Here is a 19,132-nt window from a genome sequence, read left to right on the forward strand (position 1 = left end):
AGGGAAGTAAAATTGGTAAAGGCCAGGGAAGGAAACTGGGCATTACTTTCTCTCTCCTGTATCTCCTCCCACCTCAAACCATTTGCCTTCCTCAAGATGATGAGAGTCAAGTTGACACTCATTCCTGCAGCTGTACTGGATATTGAATCACAAGCTCCTAAAGATGAAAGTCTGTATTTCAGCATTTGTCATTTCTGTCCTCAAAAAGGTTTTTTAGAGGTAGTAGGGAATAAAAAAGTTTCTTCTTCCTTTATGAACTGGCCTTCAATTAAAATAATAAAGTGAGGCAGGGATGGGGAAGGAATAGTTTTTGAGTGAGAGAAAAGTTCTTCAAGACGTTATTAGTTGAATACAGTATAGGGAATATAGTCATTAATTTTGTAATCACGTAGGATGGTGACAAATGGCACTATACTTATTATGGTGAGTACAGAGTAATGTATAGAATTGTCCAGTCACCATGATGTACACCTGAAACTAATATAACATTTTTGTCAACTATACTTCAATAAACAAACAAACAAAAAAAAACCCTGACCAGTACTTCTCAAACTATCACGGTTGTGAGAAATGAGGAATGCCTGAGAAGCCAGGAGAACACTAAGGAGATTTGATTACTCAGTGTAACGTGGTATCCTGGTTGGGACCGGGAACAGAAAAAGACATTAGGTAGAAATTAATGCAATCTGATTTATTGTGTGTGGGCTTTAAGTGAAGAGCAAAGTATAAATATTCATTCATTAGTTGTAACAAATAAACCAAACTAATGTAAGATGTTAAGAAGAAGAGAAACTGGGTAGGGGCCACTGGGTGGCTCAGTCAGTTAAGCATCTGCTTTCCACTCAGGTCATGACCCCGGGGTCCTGGAATGGAGCCCTTGAATTGGGCTCCCTGTTCAGCGGGGAGACTGCTTCTCCCTCTCCTTCTGCTGCTCCCCCTGCTTGCATTTTCTCTTTCTGTGTTAAATAAATTAATTAAATCTTTTAAAAAAAAGAAGAGAAACCGAGTGAGAAGGTATATGGGAATTGTCTGCATTACATTCTGTTTTTCTGTAAATCTCAAACTGTTCTAAAGGGGCACCTCACTGGCTCAGTTGGAAGAACATGTGACTCTTGATCTCAGGGTCATGAGTTTAAGCCCTGTATCAGATGTACAGATTACTAAAAAATAAATAAACTTGAAAAAATAAAGTTTATTAAAAAATAGGTGAAATGGTTTCCCTGAGCTAGTATAAAAAGATGATACAAAAGAAGGCATCCTGATTTCATTCTTCTACGTGCCTGTCTCTTGAGTCACATTCCTGTAGCCTGGACTGATGCCATCTGTGTGTCAGGACATAGCTGCTATCCCCCTTTGCCATCATTTTGGGAATTCTCTTATCCCCCCTTTTATGTCCTTTGCCTTTCTTTTCCATGACTTATTCCTGCATTTTGGTGGCTTACATCCAGAAGTAGTGCCTGGAAGATAAATTTTTGAAATACCTTGCATGTTTGAAAACATTCTTAATCTTCTTTTGCATTTGATTGCTATTTGGTTGGGTTTAGAATTCTAGGTTGGAAATCACTTTCGTTTAATATTCTGAAGATACTATTTCATTGTCTTTTTGCTTCTCCTGTTGTTACAAGAAGTCTTTTCGGATCAGCTTCTGCTGCTAATCATAAACTATTCATTCAATCCCTGATCCTTTGTACATAACTTGTTTTTATTTCCCCTGTGCCCTGCCACATGCATGAGCTGAGAATGCTATTTCACCCCAGAGAGTGATATCTTCTTTGAGTTATTCTGATTTATCCTGATTATATATAAATCATGACTTCACTAACCAGTTCTTTTAAGAAACTTAAGCATTTACTCTTTCCCAACTCCATGGTCACTCACACTCTGCTTTTAAGAGCAAGGTTGTAAATGAGATTTCATTTTTAAACAAATATATGCATTTTGGGGAAGGAGAGTGTGGACATGTACACAGTTTATACATTAAGCTGATTGCTACATATCTGAGGAGCTATATGCACCAGGAGAATTGACATTCAGAACCACCCCAGATTCTCGCTCTCTTTTTTAAATTCAATTACATTCACTAAATGTTTTGTAAGGCAGGAAAAGGTACAGATACATTTGGCAAGATTTTTCTGTAAGGATTTCCTTCCTACCAGGGACAAAGTTTAGAGAGAGGGGAGATGTATGCATCCCAGTCTTTGGAAGTTTACTCAGTTAAATAAGGGTCAAAGTTACTTATCAGGTGACATGTGCCTGATGCAGAAGGCTAGGGATTATCAGTGTTCCCATGCAAGAATGACAGCTAAAACCTGTCTCCATCCCCCCTCACCGACCCCTTGTACCTTACAAAGGACTTGCTTGAAATACAGGGACCTGGATGATTTAATACTTCAGTGAGCAGGATACTAAAAAGGATCCCTTGAGGCCTTAGGAGATGCCCTACAATACGACTGAAGAACTACCCCCAGTCTAAAAGAAAGACAGGGCAGCACAGCCCATACAGGAGGAGGCACAGAGATTCTGGGAAACCGGTTCTGCAGGTAGTACTTTATTCTCCACTTCAAACTACTGAAGAGAAGGCAGTGTCTTGGGAGGTTGAGGAGAGCACTAATTAGCACTTCCTTGGAATTTTCAGAGTAGTCAAGGGGCTGTGACTTTTCTCAGCTTCTTTCCACACAGTGGACACCAGAGGGGGAGACACTGTGGCCAGCCAATTCTCCACCACAGTCCACATTCAGAAATTGGTGGGATAAGGATGCATACATTTCCAGAGGGCCAGATGCTAGGCTCTGAGGGCCCCTACTGAAGAAGACTGCCTGCAGGGTCTGGGGGCCTTAAGTAAGGTCTTAGAGGGAGGTGCAAGCAGCCAGCTGATAAAAGCATTGCCCCTGTCAAGGAACTTGTGAGAGAAAGATCTCTGTGACCTCAGGTCTTCAAAAGAACCCACAAATCATCCTAGAAGACAGTACTTAAAATCTGCTATAATGAGAGGGTCCCAACATTAGACGACAACTTTACCAATCAGGGAGCATTTTTGCTTCAAATCCCAAAGGGGCCCAGAGTAGCATCTAAAGGTAGTAGATTTAGGGAATGGGAGCAGCTAAACTTGTTGTCCCCTCCACACCTAACATCTGAAGTTCTCCAGGCCTGAAGCTAGCTCTGTTTTGGAGGGTGGACAAATGAGTTTTCCATGAGTTTTGATGTTTCAATATTATAACAACGTTCAGGATGTTATATTAATTGAAAGTCACTAGTAAGGCCTTGGGACCTGATAAAATGCCATCCAAAGGCAGTTAAAGAACAGGTGCAGAGAAGACATTTGAAATCAGTAATGGGGTAGAGAGTAAAGTTACTTTCTGCTTATACATGCTGAGTCCACCTTGCTCAATAAACTGATTACATATGTTTTCCTACTCTGTTAGATGCAGGCACAATTTGCATATACTTTTTTATTGTGGTAAAATATAAAACATAAAATATATGTAACATAAAAGTGTACAATTCCATGGCATTAAGTACATTTACAATGTTATGCAACCATCACCACTGACCATTTCCAGAACTTCTGCGTCATCTCAAGTTGAAGCTCTGTGATCTTAACCACTAACTCCCAGTTCCTCCTATCTCAGCCTCTGGCAGCCATAATTCTGTCTCCATGAATTTGCCTATGCTAGGTACCTCACATAAATTGAATCACACACTTGTCCTTTTGTGTTTGGCTTATTTCACTTAGCATGTTTTCCAGGTTTATCCATGTCATAACATACTAGAATTTCATTCCTTTCTATGATTGAATATTCCATTGTATGCCACATTTTATTCATTCATTTATCTGATAATGGACATTTAAGTTATTTTCATGTTTTGGCTACTATAAGCATTGGTGTACAAATATCTATTCAAGTTCCTGCTTTCAATTCTTTGGGAGATCTATATCTATACACACATATATATGAGTGGAATCACTGGATCATATAATACTTCTAAGTTTAACTTTTTGAGAAACTGTCATACTGTTTCCATAGTGGCTACATCACCATCTTGCATCCTCAGCAGCAGGAGCACACCAGGGTTATAATTTCTCCACATCCTTGAACACTTATTATTTTCCTTTTTTTTTTTTTTTTTTGGTTTAGAGTTTAGTTTTTGAGGATAGCCATCCTAGTCTGCATGAAGTGATATTTCATTGTGGCTTTGATTTGCATTTCCCTTATGATTGACGATGTTGAACCTCTTTTCATGTGCTTATCGGGCATTTGTATATCTTTGTAGAAATGTCTATTTGTCTTTTGCCCGTTTTTTTAATTGGGTCCTTGGGGGTTTTTTGTTGTTACTGTTGAGTTGTAGTTCTTTTTATATTACAGATATTAATCTTTTACAGAGCTATGATTTGTAATATCGTATGAGTTATCATTTCACTCTCATGATACTACTGTCCCTTGATGCACAAAAATTTTAAATTTTGTTGGAGTTCAATTTATTTATTTTTTCTTTTGTTATCTGTGCTTTTGGTGTCATATCCCAGAAATTATTGCCAAATCCAATGTAATGAAGACTCTTTTCCTGTATTTTTTTTAAAAGTTCTATAGTTTCAGTGCTTAAATTTAGCTGTTGATCCTTTTTGAGTCAATTTTTCTATATGGTATAAGAGAAGGGTTCAACTTCATTTTTTTTTTTTCAGGTGGACATCCAGGTTTCCTAGCACCCTGTATTGGAAAGACTCTCCTTATCAAAAATCAATTGATCATGTGCATGAAGGTTTATATTTGACGATTCTGTTCTGTTGGACTGTATGTCTGTCCTGATGCCAGTATTGCACTTTCTTTTTAAGTTGCAGTATTTTGCCATCATCTTATCATAATTCTGAAAATATATAAAAAATATATATACCATTATTAGCAATTTCAATTATATTTGTGGTAATAGTGCCTATTTCTCTCAAGTATAATACCTTTAACAGTTAATAATTTTGTAAAAATGACTCTACCAGAATTCTTACACATTTGCCAAAAGCCTCTTACTCCTCTTTTTTCCCCCCTTACTATTATTCCTCTCCCATAGCTGTTACTCTGGACTTTTCTCTGAGAGTAAAAGCCAAAGTCTTTTTATTAAAATGGCCATGGCCTTGCATGATCTGCCCAATCATGGCTCACCCACCTTTCTGCCCTCATTTCTTAATTCCCCTTCTACTACCACCATATTGGTTTTCTTGTTTTTTCTCTAATATGCTAAGCACAGTCCCAACCCAGTACATGTTCTCTGTGCCTGCAGAACTCTGCCTGGCTATCCATAACCACTTGTGTAAAATAACCCTTTTCCCTCTCTCCCCCATATCCTTTCTCTGCTTTATTTTTCTTGATGGCACAGCACTAGACACCCTGCATACATACTTATTTGATTATTGTCTGCTGTTCCAACACAACCAGAATGTAAGCTTTGTGAGGGCAGGGAGTTAGCACCATGAAAGAAAGAAAGAAAGAAAGAAAGAAAGAAATAAAGAAAGAAAGAAAGAAAGAAAAAAAAGCAAGCAAGCATACTTTGGAGACAATATACTGAGTTCTCCTTTCTTCATTCAATGACTATTGAGAACTTACTGTAGACTGGGCAGGAAGTGTGATGAAAACACAGTAAACAACATACAGAACTTGTTAAATGGTTGCATACATCTAAAACAGAAAATCAAATGAATTTTTTAAAGGTCTGGATGGGTTAAATAGTCTCATAGATGACAAATCCAGACTGGAATCTTTAAAGACCTCAAGGTTTTGAGGGCGGAACACACTGCCCTTGAGCTATTGCTCAATGTCCCAGGGTGGAGAGATCACCCCGCCCCATTTGATTCTCTATGTCCAGGGAATTTAGAATGCGGGTTCAGTGAAGCTAGTCATGCTCTGTTGGTCTTTTGGACAGAGGTGAAAGGGACAAACATCCTTGTAAAGGACAATTCCTTTGCCCTTCCACACAGTGTTAGTCACCACTTCCCAGAGCTTCCTTCAGGTCTGGCACGGGACTGTGGTCCTCCTTTGGGACCTTGTTAGGGGCCGGGCAGGGACAGCAGTGCGGCCCTTGCAGGCTGATCACGTTCACAATCTATATTTGAATTGTACTACATTTTCATCACTACTGGGGAAAAGGCCTAGTGGAAAATGTGTGCTGTTCTAAATATAGCACCTACCTCTCTATACCTGCTAGATTTAGGTTGAAGCTTTGAGGGCACTGCCTGGGCAGCCACCGCCAGCGAAGGGCTTTGGCAGGCCGCAGTAAGAGGACAGATGTACCGCTACTTTGGAGCAGGACGGGAAGGTCAAGGTTGGCAGCCTCGGGTCGGCCTGGGGCTCACCTGTGTTACCTGTATGAGATGCGAGAGGCGCTGTGCGGGGCCGCGGACTGTTAGGGCCTCCTGGGAAGCTGAGGAGCCCGAGATGGCAGGCCCTCACTCACCCTCTCCTTAGCACGTGTTGGTGCAGGCGCTCATAAATGTTAATAAATGCGTGAATGCACAAAGCGAGTGAATGGGTGCACGGGCGTGATGCTTTCCCGCTGGGTGCAGGGAGATGGGGTGCGGGGAGCCACTGCGGTTGGTTTGCCTCCCGACTGACTTCTCTCCGCCGGCTCGACGCGCGTTCACGCGCGCGGACACACGCCCGGGCAGGGGTAGAGGGCTCTGGAGAGTCTGGGGCCAGAGGAGCGAGCAAAACCGTAGACGCGCCAGCGGGAGGGGCTGGAAAGCCCCCGGGGAGCGGCGGCTGGGGTGGGGGCAGCGGCGGGAACGCGGCGCGCGGGGGAGGGGGCGGGGCTACAGGGGGCGCCCACGGCGGAGGGGGCGGGGCTACGAGGGGCGCTGGGGTGGAGGGAGCAGCGGGAAGGCGGCGCGCGGGGGAGGGGGCGGGGCTACAGGGCGCCCAGGGCGGAGGGGGCGGGGCTACAGGGGGCGCTGCGGTGGAGGGAGCGGCGGAACGCGGCGCGCGGGGGTAGGAGGCGGGGCTACGGGGCGCGCGGGGCTACGGGGGCGGGGCTACGGGGGCGCTGGGGTGGAGGGAGCGGCGGAACGCGGCGCGCGGGGGTAGGAGGCGGGGCTACGGGGCGCGCGGGGCGGAGGGGGCGGGGCTACGGGGGGCGCTGGGGTGGAGGGAGCGGCGGAACGCGGCGCGCGGGGGAGGGGGCGGGGCTACGGGGCGCGCGGGGCGGAGGGGGCGGGGCTACGGGGGCGCTGGGGTGGAGGGAGCGGCGGAACGCGGCGCGCGGGGTAGGAGGCGGGGCTACGGGGCGCGCGGAGCGGAGGGGGCGGGGCTACGGGGGGCGCTGGGGTGGAGGGAGCGGCGGAACGCGGCGCGCGGGGGTAGGAGGCGGGGCTACGGGGCGCGCGGGGCGGAAGGGGTGGGGGAGGGCGGGCCCGGGCGACGCGCCGCGGTCTTGGCGCGCACAATGGCCCGAGAGGGCTGCCGAGCCGGAGCCCCACCCAGTGCGGAGCGCGCCGCGGGCGTCGCGGGAGGCTGAGCGCCTCTTCCGCCGCGCGCGCCGGCGCCGGGCCATGTACTCGGGGAACCGCAGCGGCGGCCAGGGCCACTGGGAGGGCGGCGGGGCCGCGGGCGCCGAGGGACCGGGACCGGCGGGGACGCTGAGCCCCGCGCCGCTCTTCAGCCCCGGCACCTACGAGCGCCTGGCGCTGCTGCTCGGCTCCGTGGGGCTGCTGGGCGTCGGCAACAACCTGCTGGTGCTCGTCCTCTACTCTAAGTTCCAGCGGCTCCGCACCCCCACCCACCTCCTGCTGGTCAACCTCAGCCTCAGCGACCTGCTGGTGTCCCTCTTCGGGGTCACCTTTACCTTCGTGTCCTGTCTGAGGAACGGCTGGGTCTGGGACACCGTGGGCTGCGTGTGGGACGGGTTTAGCAGCAGCCTCTTCGGTGAGTCGGGCCGGGAGGGGAAGCGTTCCCCTGAAACTTGGCGTTGCCTGCAGTGCCGCCCTCCCTGCGCGTCCCCCGCCGCCCATCGCGCTGCGCCCCTGCTCCTCCGCGGGCGGCCTCCCCGCGCGCCCCCGGCCCCGGCCCCCGCCCCGGCCCCCGCCCCGGCCCCGGCCTCCCCTGCCCTCGTCCCCCCCCACGCTGCCTGGCCTGCCTCCTTCCGACTGCCCCTGCTGTCGCCCCCGGCGGCCTGGGCCCTGCCCCTGGGGCCACTCCTCTCCCCGCCGCCCCCCCTTGACCCCCAGCCCGGCTTCGGCCCAGGTCCTGCCCGACGCCCTCCATCCGCTGTCCAGTTCATCTCATTTCTGTTTTCATCCCCGAATACAGTTCGGCAGGGCACGAAACAGCGGCTTTACACTTTGATGAAAGAAACGAGGGGCTGTAGAGTCAACAGATTCGAGGAAAAGAGTGACTAACTCATGAAAGCTGGAGAGGGTGATGCGAAGAGATCTAATTCGATACTGTTTGTTTTCCTAAAATGAGAAGTAGAAATGTGGCAGAGTGGCAGTGTGCAATTCTGTTTTCTTTAATTTTGCTCATTTGAATGCTTTGAATGCTTCCTAGGAAGTGAAAGCGCTTCATTCAGGTCTCAAGAGTGCAAATCGGCATGTGGCCTATAAGCCGTTTTTTACTATATTTTCCTCCTCAGTGGTTCCAGCACACCCGAAATCTAAGGTGAGATTACAGCAGAAAATCCCACCCTAGATGGTCAAATAATTAGCTGTGCAGCCAGGAGATTTCATTAAAGTAGAACTTGTTTGTTAATTGAAAATTTGTTTCAAAATAGTCTTGATCCTATGGAAGGTTCAAGTCTCACTGAGACTTGACATTTTGAAGGATGATCCACTCAATGTATCATTGAAAGTGTGATTTTTTTTTTTTTTTTCTGAGCTTGGGAATTAGCTTTCTGTGCGTGTTCCAGGAATTTAATTTGCACAAGATGTGAAATAGGGATGTGTATTTCTCAGGTCTTAAAGTTCCTTGAAAAAAATAATCCTGAAATGTAATGTTAATTTATTACTGCTTTTATCTTAGCACGTATTTGAGAACAAAAATCTTTGTAGCATTATCGGAAGTTGTCTTACCAACCTCCTATGTTGTGGCAAACCCAAATATGATGATATTTGTTATAATTCATTCTTGGTATTTTGAAGGAAAGAAAAAAGCGTCATAGAAATCATGGTTTCCTTTATTTCATTGACTCAATGATTCTAATATTCTAATACTACTCCCCTACCCCCCCTAAGCAATCTGAGAATTTTGTTTATACAAAGATTTGAAACTTGGGTTGGGTTTCTAAGTGTATGTAGGTGGGGATATAGACGGCTATGTGCTTATACTCTACATTAATTTAAAATACCTGTCAGGCAATTTTTAAGGCAGGGCTAAGTTTTAAATTACGGAGGGTGATTGAAGCTTAGACCTGAAGTGTCCTCAGTAATGCTCCCTGGGGTGGGCCACAAGTGTTTGATCACAGAAGTGAAAGTTGGTATTTTCAAGAAGTGCTTTTTCTGTGCTGGGCAGTTCTGTTTCTATTTGGACTCTGTGCCTGGGGGTTTAAAAACAAGGGTATGTTGACTTCTTTAATAGGACCAGCATTCCCCCTCTTCCTCATCTTTGCCTCTGTGACCTCATTCTGCTGCTGTGTCTCCTTCCATTGCTTCCTCCTCCTTCATTCCTCCCTGCTCAGTCCCATCCTAGTCGGAAGGGATTTTTCCAAGACTGCTAGAAATGCTCACCACACAGTGTTTTGCCTGACAATTGCTCTGTTTCTCTATTTCTCTGGGCATATAGTTCCTGCTTTCAACCATGACTTTATCCCTGTTTTTAAATTAGAGGTGGAAACTCTGGGGTAAGAGATTCAAAGACTTTGTTTAAGCCCGGGGAAACAAGTCAGTAATGGGAATATGAAGGAACTGAAAAGTGCTTAGCCAAGATTAAGAATTTCTTTGCCTGAAGTAAATTCCAAGGATTGTGCTTCCAGATAAGGGTTATAGTTGAAGAAAGGGAAGATGCTTCCCCTGTAGTTATCCCTGAACAAGAACTAGCCAACCGTGAAGTGTTGAAGGAGGATGAAATTTAACAATTTCAAAGAGGCCGCTTGTTCCAGAGGTTCCTGGAGAGGCTGCCCATCAGGTGGGAAGTGCACTGGTCTGATGACATGAGAGTGGGTTCTACTCTATCACCTGGCTAACCTGCTGTGTGGACTTTCCCAGTCAATCTCTCTTGCCATCAGTTTTGTTCAGTTTTATCTCTTGTATGGAAGAGTGAGCTAAGTGTTAAGATTGTTCTGTCCTATGTGCTTAATATTTTGAGGACTCGACATCTGTAGGTTAGAAGGTGCCTGGTTTTTGCGCTTACAGTTTGTATCCTTTGCTCTGTCTCCTAAGCCAAGAATAAACCCATGCTGCGGTTACATTTCTTTGTATACCTTCCTGGGTTCTGTCTTCCTCCGCACACCCTGCTAGAAGAAGGCAGGATAAGTAATGCAGACATACTTACATATGTGTATGGGGAGGCCAGGCAACTGCCTCATTCAGTGCTCAATTCCTGGTTTTTCAGGGAATGCTGAAAACAAGTAGAATCTCTGATATTCTTGAGGCTGAGGCTTTGACTAGACAGGACTTTTAAGATGGCCATTTCACTTAAGCTGACCAGTCAGTTTGTTCAGGGAGCCAGTCAATTTAATCCAATTTTCATTTGAATGGTTTGTTTTACGGATGTCCAGGCTAATTCATTATCTTACCCTAGACAGGCCCAGGTAGTACTGATCTAGATTTCAGCAAGTGTGATAATAGGGAAAATTAGAGTTTCAAGAACTCTCCCTCTTAACTGCACAATGACAGCTGATAGGCGCCCTTCACTTGCTGTGTATAGTGCTTTAGCCTAAAGACTTTCAGGTGAGTATGCCTTTCAAGCCCCCCTCCCCTTTAGCTGTTGCACCTCTAGCCGCCCCTAGTGCCACACAAATGTTGTGTGTGTGGTATATGACCAGTATTATGCCAGAAGTTAACAGGAGAGCCTTTCTACACTGCTACCTCCTATCCCTTCAAAAAAACAGCAAAGAACGTGTTAATCTTAGCAGAGGATGTTGAGGCAGGCCTTTATCTTGGGATACAGAATTTCAAGGTCATAGAGCCAGAGTCTGGCAAAATGCAAGTCACCCTATGTTCTCTTGGATTTTTTTTTTTCTCTTGGATTTTAGAAGTAGGTATTTTTTATGTTAAGATATTTTAACTTACAAAGGTAGGAATTTTCTGTTTTAACTTAAACCTAAAAAAAACACATGTGCATATGTACATTCATATGAAGATTTGTTAAAAATGCCTATTTCCTTTAGTAGGCCTGTTAGCACCTAAATATCTCAAAATGCCAGTTGTTTTAATGAATTAATCCTTTTGCAATAATCTGGCTGGTTAATTCAGTTGAAATGGTCTCATGATGCTACCACGAGATCCTAAAGGTGGTTGTGGCATGGAAATATCTCTCATTCAACTGTTCTAAAATCACCCACAGGCTAAATTGGCTGCAGAAATATTCCTCCTCATGACAGTGTGCACATAGTATGTAGTCTGTTTCCATAAACACGGTGGAACCGCACATTTCTTATAGTCTAAGCTCACAGTTCTGTATAGTTTGTTCAAATATTTTATTAAAAGCAAAAGTTACAGAATTATATTATGGAAATCCTTTGCTTAATGGGACATCATGATGTCCCTTCCTCATTATTGCGTGTTTTTGGGGGTAAATCTCTTTTGTCCATTTTTGAGAAATTAGAAGATATGTAAGAAAGCATTTAATGACTTGCTTTCCTAGAGGCTTATGTCTTGATAACAAGTCAGACTCCAATGGAGTAATTGTAATTGCTGTTGCATGAAATTATTTTTCTCTTAATATTGTTTACAACTGTATTCTTTCTTGAATTTTCTTCTTTCAGAGAAGAGTTCCAGTCACAAATGCATGTGTGATGCATTTTGACATTTACTGCTAAGATGAAATGCAGGAATGAAAACCACACATCCGTTTTAGTGTTCTCAGATGTGATTAGATATACCTTACCTATTTTTATGCTACTGACTTATAAGGAAAACAATATTAAGAAAGGGTAACTGTTAAACAGTTAGGACCTGCAACCTCAGGACTTCTGGGATGAACTGGAGTATCACAAGGAGAGATTTTATTACAGCATATTCACACCTCCGCTGAGCCCTCAGCCTTGACTCACACACATTTCTTTTATCGACGGTTGTCACCAGACGCTTTATCTCCCAGAATGGCGGACAGTCTTCCCACAGAGTTCGATGTGGTCATAATAGGAACAGGTCTACCTGAATCCATCCTGGCAGCTGCATGTTCAAGAAGTGGTCAGAGGGTTCTTCATCTTGATTCAAGAAGTTACTATGGAGGAAACTGGGCAAGTTTCAGCTTTTCGGGATTGCTCTCCTGGTTAAAGGAGCATCAGCAAAACGGTGACAATGCAGAAGAAAGCACTGCTTCATGGCAAGGCCTGGTGCATGAAACAGAAGAAGCCATTGCTCTTTGCAAGAAGGATGAAACCATTGAACACATAGAAGTTTTCTGTTATGCCAGTCAGGATATGGATGACAATATTGAAGAGATCAGTGCTCTGCAGAAAAATCCTTCCTCAGTAACATCTAAACCTCTGGATTCTGTGTGCTTGTCCGAAGAAACAAACTCATTACATGTTACTAGCTCTGAAACGCCTGCCAAAGACACTCCAAAAAGTGATGAAGAGATTTCACTAGAAGTAACTGATGTAGAGGACATCTTGGCAGAAGAAAAATATTGTGGAGATAAAACCTGTATAAACACAGCTTCAGGTGGAGATAAAGATGAAAACAAACCTATAGAGGAAGATAATACTGATCAACCAAAGAGAAATAGGATTACTTACTCCCAAATAGTTAAAGAAGGCAGGAGATTTAATATTGATTTGGTATCAAAGCTGCTGTATTCTCAAGGATTGCTAATCGATCTTTTAATCAAATCAAATGTTAGTCGTTATGCAGAATTTAAAAACGTCACTAGGATTCTTGCATTTCGCGAGGGAAAAGTAGAACAGGTGCCTTGTTCCAGAGCAGATGTCTTTAATAGCAAAGAACTCACTATGGTTGAAAAGAGGATACTGATGAAATTTCTTACATTTTGTTTAGACTATGAACAACATCCTGATCAATACCAAGCTTTTGTGCATTGCTCATTTTCAGATTACTTAAAAACTAAAAAATTAACCCCCAACCTCCAACATTTTGTGCTGCACTCAATTGCAATGACAGAGTCCTCTTGCACCACACTAGATGGCCTTAAAGCAACTAAAAACTTCCTTCGGTGTCTTGGACGGTTTGGCAACACTCCCTTTTTATTTCCCTTGTATGGCCAAGGAGAAATTCCCCAGTGTTTCTGCAGGATGTGTGCAGTTTTTGGTGGAATCTATTGTCTTCGCCATAAAGTTCAATGCCTTATAGTTGACAAAGAATCTGGAAGATGTAAAGCAATTATAGATCACTTAGATCAAAGAATAAATGCTAAATATTTTATTGTGGAAGATAGTTACCTTTCTGAGGAAACATGCTCAAATGTGCAATATAAGCAGATCTCCAGGGCAGTGCTCATTACAGATCAGTCTATACTCAAGAAGGCAGATTCAGATCAGCAAATTTCCATTTTGATAGTGCCTCCAATGGAATCAGGAACATGTGCTGTTCGTGTCACTGAATTATGTTCTTCAACCATGACATGCATGAAAGACACCTATCTGGTACATCTGACCTGTTCATCTTCTAAAACAGCAAGAGAAGACTTAGAGTCAGTAGTGAAGAAATTATTCACCCCGTATACTGAAACAGAAATAGACAAGGAAGAACTCACAAAGCCAAGACTCTTGTGGGCTCTTTATTTTAATATGAGAGATTCCTCGGGAATCAGCAGAAGCTCATATAATGGCTTACCTTCCAATGTTTATGTCTGCTCTGGGCCTGACTGCGGACTGGGAAATGAGCACGCAGTCAAGCAAGCTGAAACACTTTTCCAGGAGATCTTTCCCAATGAAGACTTCTGCCCCCCACCTCCAAATCCAGAAGATATAATCTTTGATGGTGATGATAAGCAACCTGAGGCTCTTGGAACCAATAATATAATCATGGCCAAACCAGACTCCTCTGAGGAAAATAAAAACCCAGAAAGCCCAGAGAACCACCATCAAAACTAGAAAGGAGAAAACCGGAAATGCTCTTTTGGGCCTTCATCCTGACATCAGAATATTTTCATTTAAAGAACCATTTCCTATGTTCCTATATTTAAGAATTGGTTATATGATGAGTGCTATGCAGATGTTGTCTTTACTTCTATTTGAGACATTCAGTCACGGGATGTTGTTAACTTATCAGCAACTGATTGATTATTGGACAAGGTTAGCTCTATTTTAGTATTGAGTATATATAAGTGTGGGTTCCAAATTAGCAACTGTGCATACTGGGAGGTAATACATGTCTGCTAATGATCTTCAGATTTATTAGTCTATAAAAACAATAATATCTAAGGAATAGTTTAGTTACTTTTGTAATTATTACAGTTGCTACCATGTCTGAATAGTTAAACACACAGAATACATTATGTGGGTCTTTTGTATATAATACAAATGTACAGACATGGTGGTAGCAATAGCAACTTATGCAAGTGCCAACTGTTAAAAGATTAGCTTTGCATGATCCTTTATTTGTGAAGGTGTAGTGTTTACAACACATTGTGCAGTTCAGTTCCCCTACTTGACCCTTACAAGCAACAAGGCAGTGACACCACCAGTCTTCTGTATTACAAAAAGTGTTGGACAGTTCATCTAGTCATTGAAGAGCTCATTCTTGGAAAGTTTGTCCCAAAGGAAATCTAAGGGTAAGGTTAGTTCTGGTTTAATACTTCAGAAAATTCCTGCAGAGCCTTGTGCTGGCACCTAAAAGAACTTCCAACAACTAATTCAGGTCAAGAGAAAATATATATATATATATATATTTCCCCAAGAAAAGGTACCTCAGGTTGGCTGTTTTGAAATTCCTAAGAAGAAATGGAGTGAGGCATTTCTAACCTGGGATACCAATGGCTTTTCAAAGCCATCCATAGATTTCCCAAGGTTTCTTAGTGTGAGTTATATCACCTTGTTGGTGCTACCACTTTAATTACAGCACTGACTACAGGGGTAGTAGTCAATCAAAGGAGGATTTAACCATGTCCCCTCCCTTTTGTCCCACCTCAAAACTAGTGAGGTAACTGCCTCTGTGATCACTTCTGCCTCTCAACTGTTATCTAGAGAACAAAACCCTTTTTTTCCAGAACCAGCAGAAGTCAAAACTGTTGTACTACAGTGGAGTTGTCAGAAGAGGTAAAATGCCCCCTTCAGTCTCCTGTTTTCTGTTCCTCAGAATGGTAATCCTATAGAAGGGAGCCCTCCAGAGCTAATTTTTGTTCTGGAAGAGAGCATTTATTATGTGCTAGGCACTTTTGCTTTCTAGTTACAGTTTCTCAACCACGCTTTGAGGCTGATAGTATTGAATACATTTTTAAAGAAGAGGTAAAGAGTAAAAATGAGTATTAATAATTGTCCAGGGTCTGGTATGTAGAAGAGCCAACATTGGGATCCAAGTTTTAAAGTCCTTCCGCTAACATTAACTGTTAGAAGAATGCAGGTGCTGCTTATGAAAGTTCATGCAGTGTTGCCAGTGAAGCAGAGTAGACAGACTCTAGTCTTTTAGCTTATTCTCAGATCAGGAAATGTGACAATTAGGATTAATTAAAAATAAATACACTTTAGAGGTAAGGAGCTCACGGGAAGCAGAATTTGGCTAAATTTTAACAAACTAATGCTTTCTAATAACCTATCTTTTGATCTGAACATGTTCTAAAAATACACAGATGTTACTAGGCCAAAATAAGCTATGAATAGTCTTTTGTTGCTCTTCTATATGTGAGGAAAATGAAACAAAGATTTAAGTAATTTACAGCTTATTGAAAATAGAGAAATCATGACTTGGTATTAATATTTACGCATTTTTTTTAAAATGGCAAAGTGGTTTTATTGGTTATATCCTAAGGTTTAAACCTATCAAAATAATTGCACCATCTATAAAACAAATGATATTTGAAATAGAATAGAATTTTTGTGAAGATTGTTATGTAATGTGTTTGAAATCATATCCAAAGGAATGCCACTAGATGACATTAATAGGTAGATTTACTACACTTCTGCTTAACATTCCTACTGATATTTTATATAATTTGACAGAATTGTGGCAAATCAAGAAAATAGGCAAGGAAAGATAGATTTATCTTTTTAACTTAGGAAAAAAATGAGAGTCTTGCCCTTTAAATCCTAAAATAACCTTTTTAAATATACTATGCTATGTAGGAAGCTTAAGACTAATAAACCAGTTGGAAAGAAATAATTATGTGATAACTACTGGTGGAAAGACTAACTGGATGTCCGTATGAAAAAAAGAATTAGGCCCACTTTACATGTGATAAGACCATTCATTCTGTATGAATTAAAATGTTGATTTTAAAGGTAAAAATAAAAATACTACAATTCCCATCCCAGTATTACTAAAGGAGCTTTATGGCAGTGAAAAATATTGGCAAGGAAGGTGAAATCAACTAAAGAAAAATGAAAATTGGACACTAAATAGGAAAAAGATAAAAAAAGAAGAGATTGGATTTAAAAAAGCTACTTGCATTCTACATGGATAAAGTGCTTAATATTTTTTTTAAAAGGAGAAGCAAAACCATAAAGTTTCTACTCTTTATGAAGCAAATTTAAGAAAGGATAGAGTACACATGAGAAGATACAAATAAAAGTCAATTCCTGAAATGATATTCAGGTTTCCTAGTATTAAAAATACAAATTGTAACAACTTTGATGTAGTTTATGCTATTAACATTTTAAAGCTCATGTGTCTCTACCAGTAGCAATATTATTTTAGTAATTTTTAAAAGAACTATTTAGATGAATATAACAGGAGCTTTGTAACCAGTTTATTTTTTGGCTAGGTGAAGTCATTTTGAACAGCATACACCCAGGAAAATATTTAGAAGAGAAAATAAGCTACATGAACAAAGATACTTTTAGCAATTCCATTCATACGGGTTTTAAAAAAGTCTAGTAATTGGGAAATGGATAAGTAAATTATGATGTATTGGTATTGCTGTTGTAGACTGTTTACGTAGTCATTAAATGATATTGATATATGTGAAATTGTATGAAAAATGTTAAATGAGATTAAAAAGTGTTAAAACATTTTATGTACTGATTATATTTGTGTAAAAATTTAGGTGTCTACATTGAAAAGAATCAGAAGAAAACATGTAATTAATTAGAGTTTAACAATAAGGGGTTCTTTTTTTCTGTAAAATTTGATGTGTATAATACAAATAAAAGAATAATTGGCAAAGTGATTACTTGAATTGGTGAGAAAGTTACTTTTTTGGAAACAAGATTCTTCAAATTAAAAAATAGTATTTTAGAAAATTTAATTTCAAAAGGTAATCTCCAAAAATGTGGACAGAAAATTTCACAACTTTTGATGGAAAGGACTTCTTGGTTAAGATGGATTTTATATCTTGTATCTTTTCTCAGTTGCCCAGCATTAAGAAATAAGGTAGATTGTGACAGCCACTTTTAAAAAAAATGGAAAACCCAGAATCAGTGGTGGAAATAATAGAAATAATATTAAGGCATCCTAGGACATCAGTATGAAAATACTACATACTAATTAAAAAGTATGGCCCCAAACCCAGGAATACAGTCATCATTTGGGAGTCTTGGAGGCCAAGAAAATGATGGATTTGGATTCATAGACATAGCCAAGCCTCTGAGGAGTGTTCTCAGGGAGACCAGCTAAGGACGGATCTCAGGTCTGAGGAGACCTTTCTTCCTGTCAGCCTGACAGGTCTGAAGCAAGGTGACTGAATTCAAATATCAGTTGAAGATCAACTGTGAGTTATGAATTGACATTCTAAGAATTCAAAAGAGAAAACAAGTTGTGTACCTGAGAACCATTCTGTTGGAGAACAAACATGCCTTTTTACCTTAATGAGAATATAAGATGTTTTCCATCCCTTATACTCCCTACTATAACTACCACCATACCCTTCCCCCAAAAGAAAAAGAAACAAGAAATCTGATTTGAGATGCACAGCCTTCCTTTCAAGGGTGTCCAAGGCTTGTACTGCAGTCAGAAACAAGTAGCGTAAGAGTTAAAAGGTACCTTCTGGAGTCTATTTCAGCTGCCATTCAGTTAATTAAGTTTCTCACATTAATCAAAGGGGTTTTTTGTGTTGCTTGGGGGAAAACATGAAGAGAAGGTACAAGAGATTGGATCCCAGGGACCCAGGGCACTGAGCTCAGGGTGTCAGTAGTGTAAATAAACCAAAACGAGGGATCCCTGGGTGGCGCAGCGGTTTGGCGCCTGCCTTTGGCCCAGGGCACGATCCTGGAGACCCGGGATCGAATCCCACATTGGGCTCCTGGTGCATGGAGCCTGCTTCTCCCACTGCCTGTGTCTCTGCCTCTCTCTCTCTCTGTGACTATCATAAGTAAATAAAAAAAAAAAAAAAAGATTTAAACCAAAACGAAACAGAAGGTGAAGTTCCAAGGCCAAGAAATTCTGATTAGGATGAGTTTTACTTCCTCGGAAGATTTTTAAATTTTTATGTCAGTTTTACCTTCATTATAAAGAGGCATTGTGTCTAGGATAGTTCTTACTCTCTTAATCTAATGTATTCACATTTCAACAGCAGGGGACACAGTACGGCCAGCTCTCTGTAAGGTATGAACAAAGACCCTGACTGAGCTGAAAGAATTGGACTCTAACATGCATGTTATGAGAGCAGTTGTGCCACAGCACTGGTAGGAACAATGCCTTTTCTCTTGACAACCACATTTCCTTTCATGAACCTCAGGACCACTATGTCAGGTAAGAAGGGGCAGGTATTTATGCCCATTTTTGAGGTAAGACTTGGAGGAATTGAGTGAGTGACCTGGACCACCACCCCTAGCAAGTATGGAAATCCACTGATGAGGATTGCAGTGTAACTGCCAGGTTGCCTCCGTGTCAGCAGAGCTGTGTGTTGCATGTATGAGTGTGTCACACAGAAACCACTACTTT

General features: G+C 42.2%; 2 protein-coding genes across 3 annotated transcripts in view; both read left to right on the forward strand.

Annotated features, from left to right (window-relative positions):
• Window positions 1-7,332: 7,332 nt before the first annotated feature.
• OPN3 (opsin 3) overlaps window positions 7,333-19,132 on the forward strand; it is a 45,313-nt gene continuing 33,513 nt past the window's right edge. The window contains exons 1-2 of one of the 2 annotated variants that reach the window (XM_041751294.1): window positions 7,345-7,904; window positions 11,899-12,033. In XM_041751294.1, the coding sequence (XP_041607228.1) occupies window positions 7,532-7,904; window positions 11,899-11,939 (414 nt within the window). In that variant the 5' untranslated portion in view covers window positions 7,345-7,531 and the 3' untranslated portion in view covers window positions 11,940-12,033. Of the gene's footprint in view, window positions 7,905-11,898; window positions 12,034-19,132 lie in introns of those variants that run through there. The other variant, XM_041751284.1, reaches the window with a different exon arrangement.
• Window positions 12,234-17,420, forward strand: CHML (CHM like Rab escort protein). The gene has a single exon (XM_041751259.1). It carries the CDS (start codon window positions 12,235-12,237, stop codon window positions 14,188-14,190), a length of 1,956 nt encoding a protein of 651 aa, XP_041607193.1. The 5' UTR covers window position 12,234; the 3' UTR covers window positions 14,191-17,420.

The sequence above is a fragment of the Vulpes lagopus genome, chromosome 1, assembly GCF_018345385.1.
Source record: "Vulpes lagopus strain Blue_001 chromosome 1, ASM1834538v1, whole genome shotgun sequence".
Lineage (NCBI taxonomy): Eukaryota > Metazoa > Chordata > Mammalia > Carnivora > Canidae > Vulpes > Vulpes lagopus.

Coding starts and splice junctions, on each gene's coding strand:
- CHML (XM_041751259.1), top strand. CDS start 12,235: ATGGCGGACAGTCTTCCCACAGAGTTCGATGTGGTCATAATAGGAACA.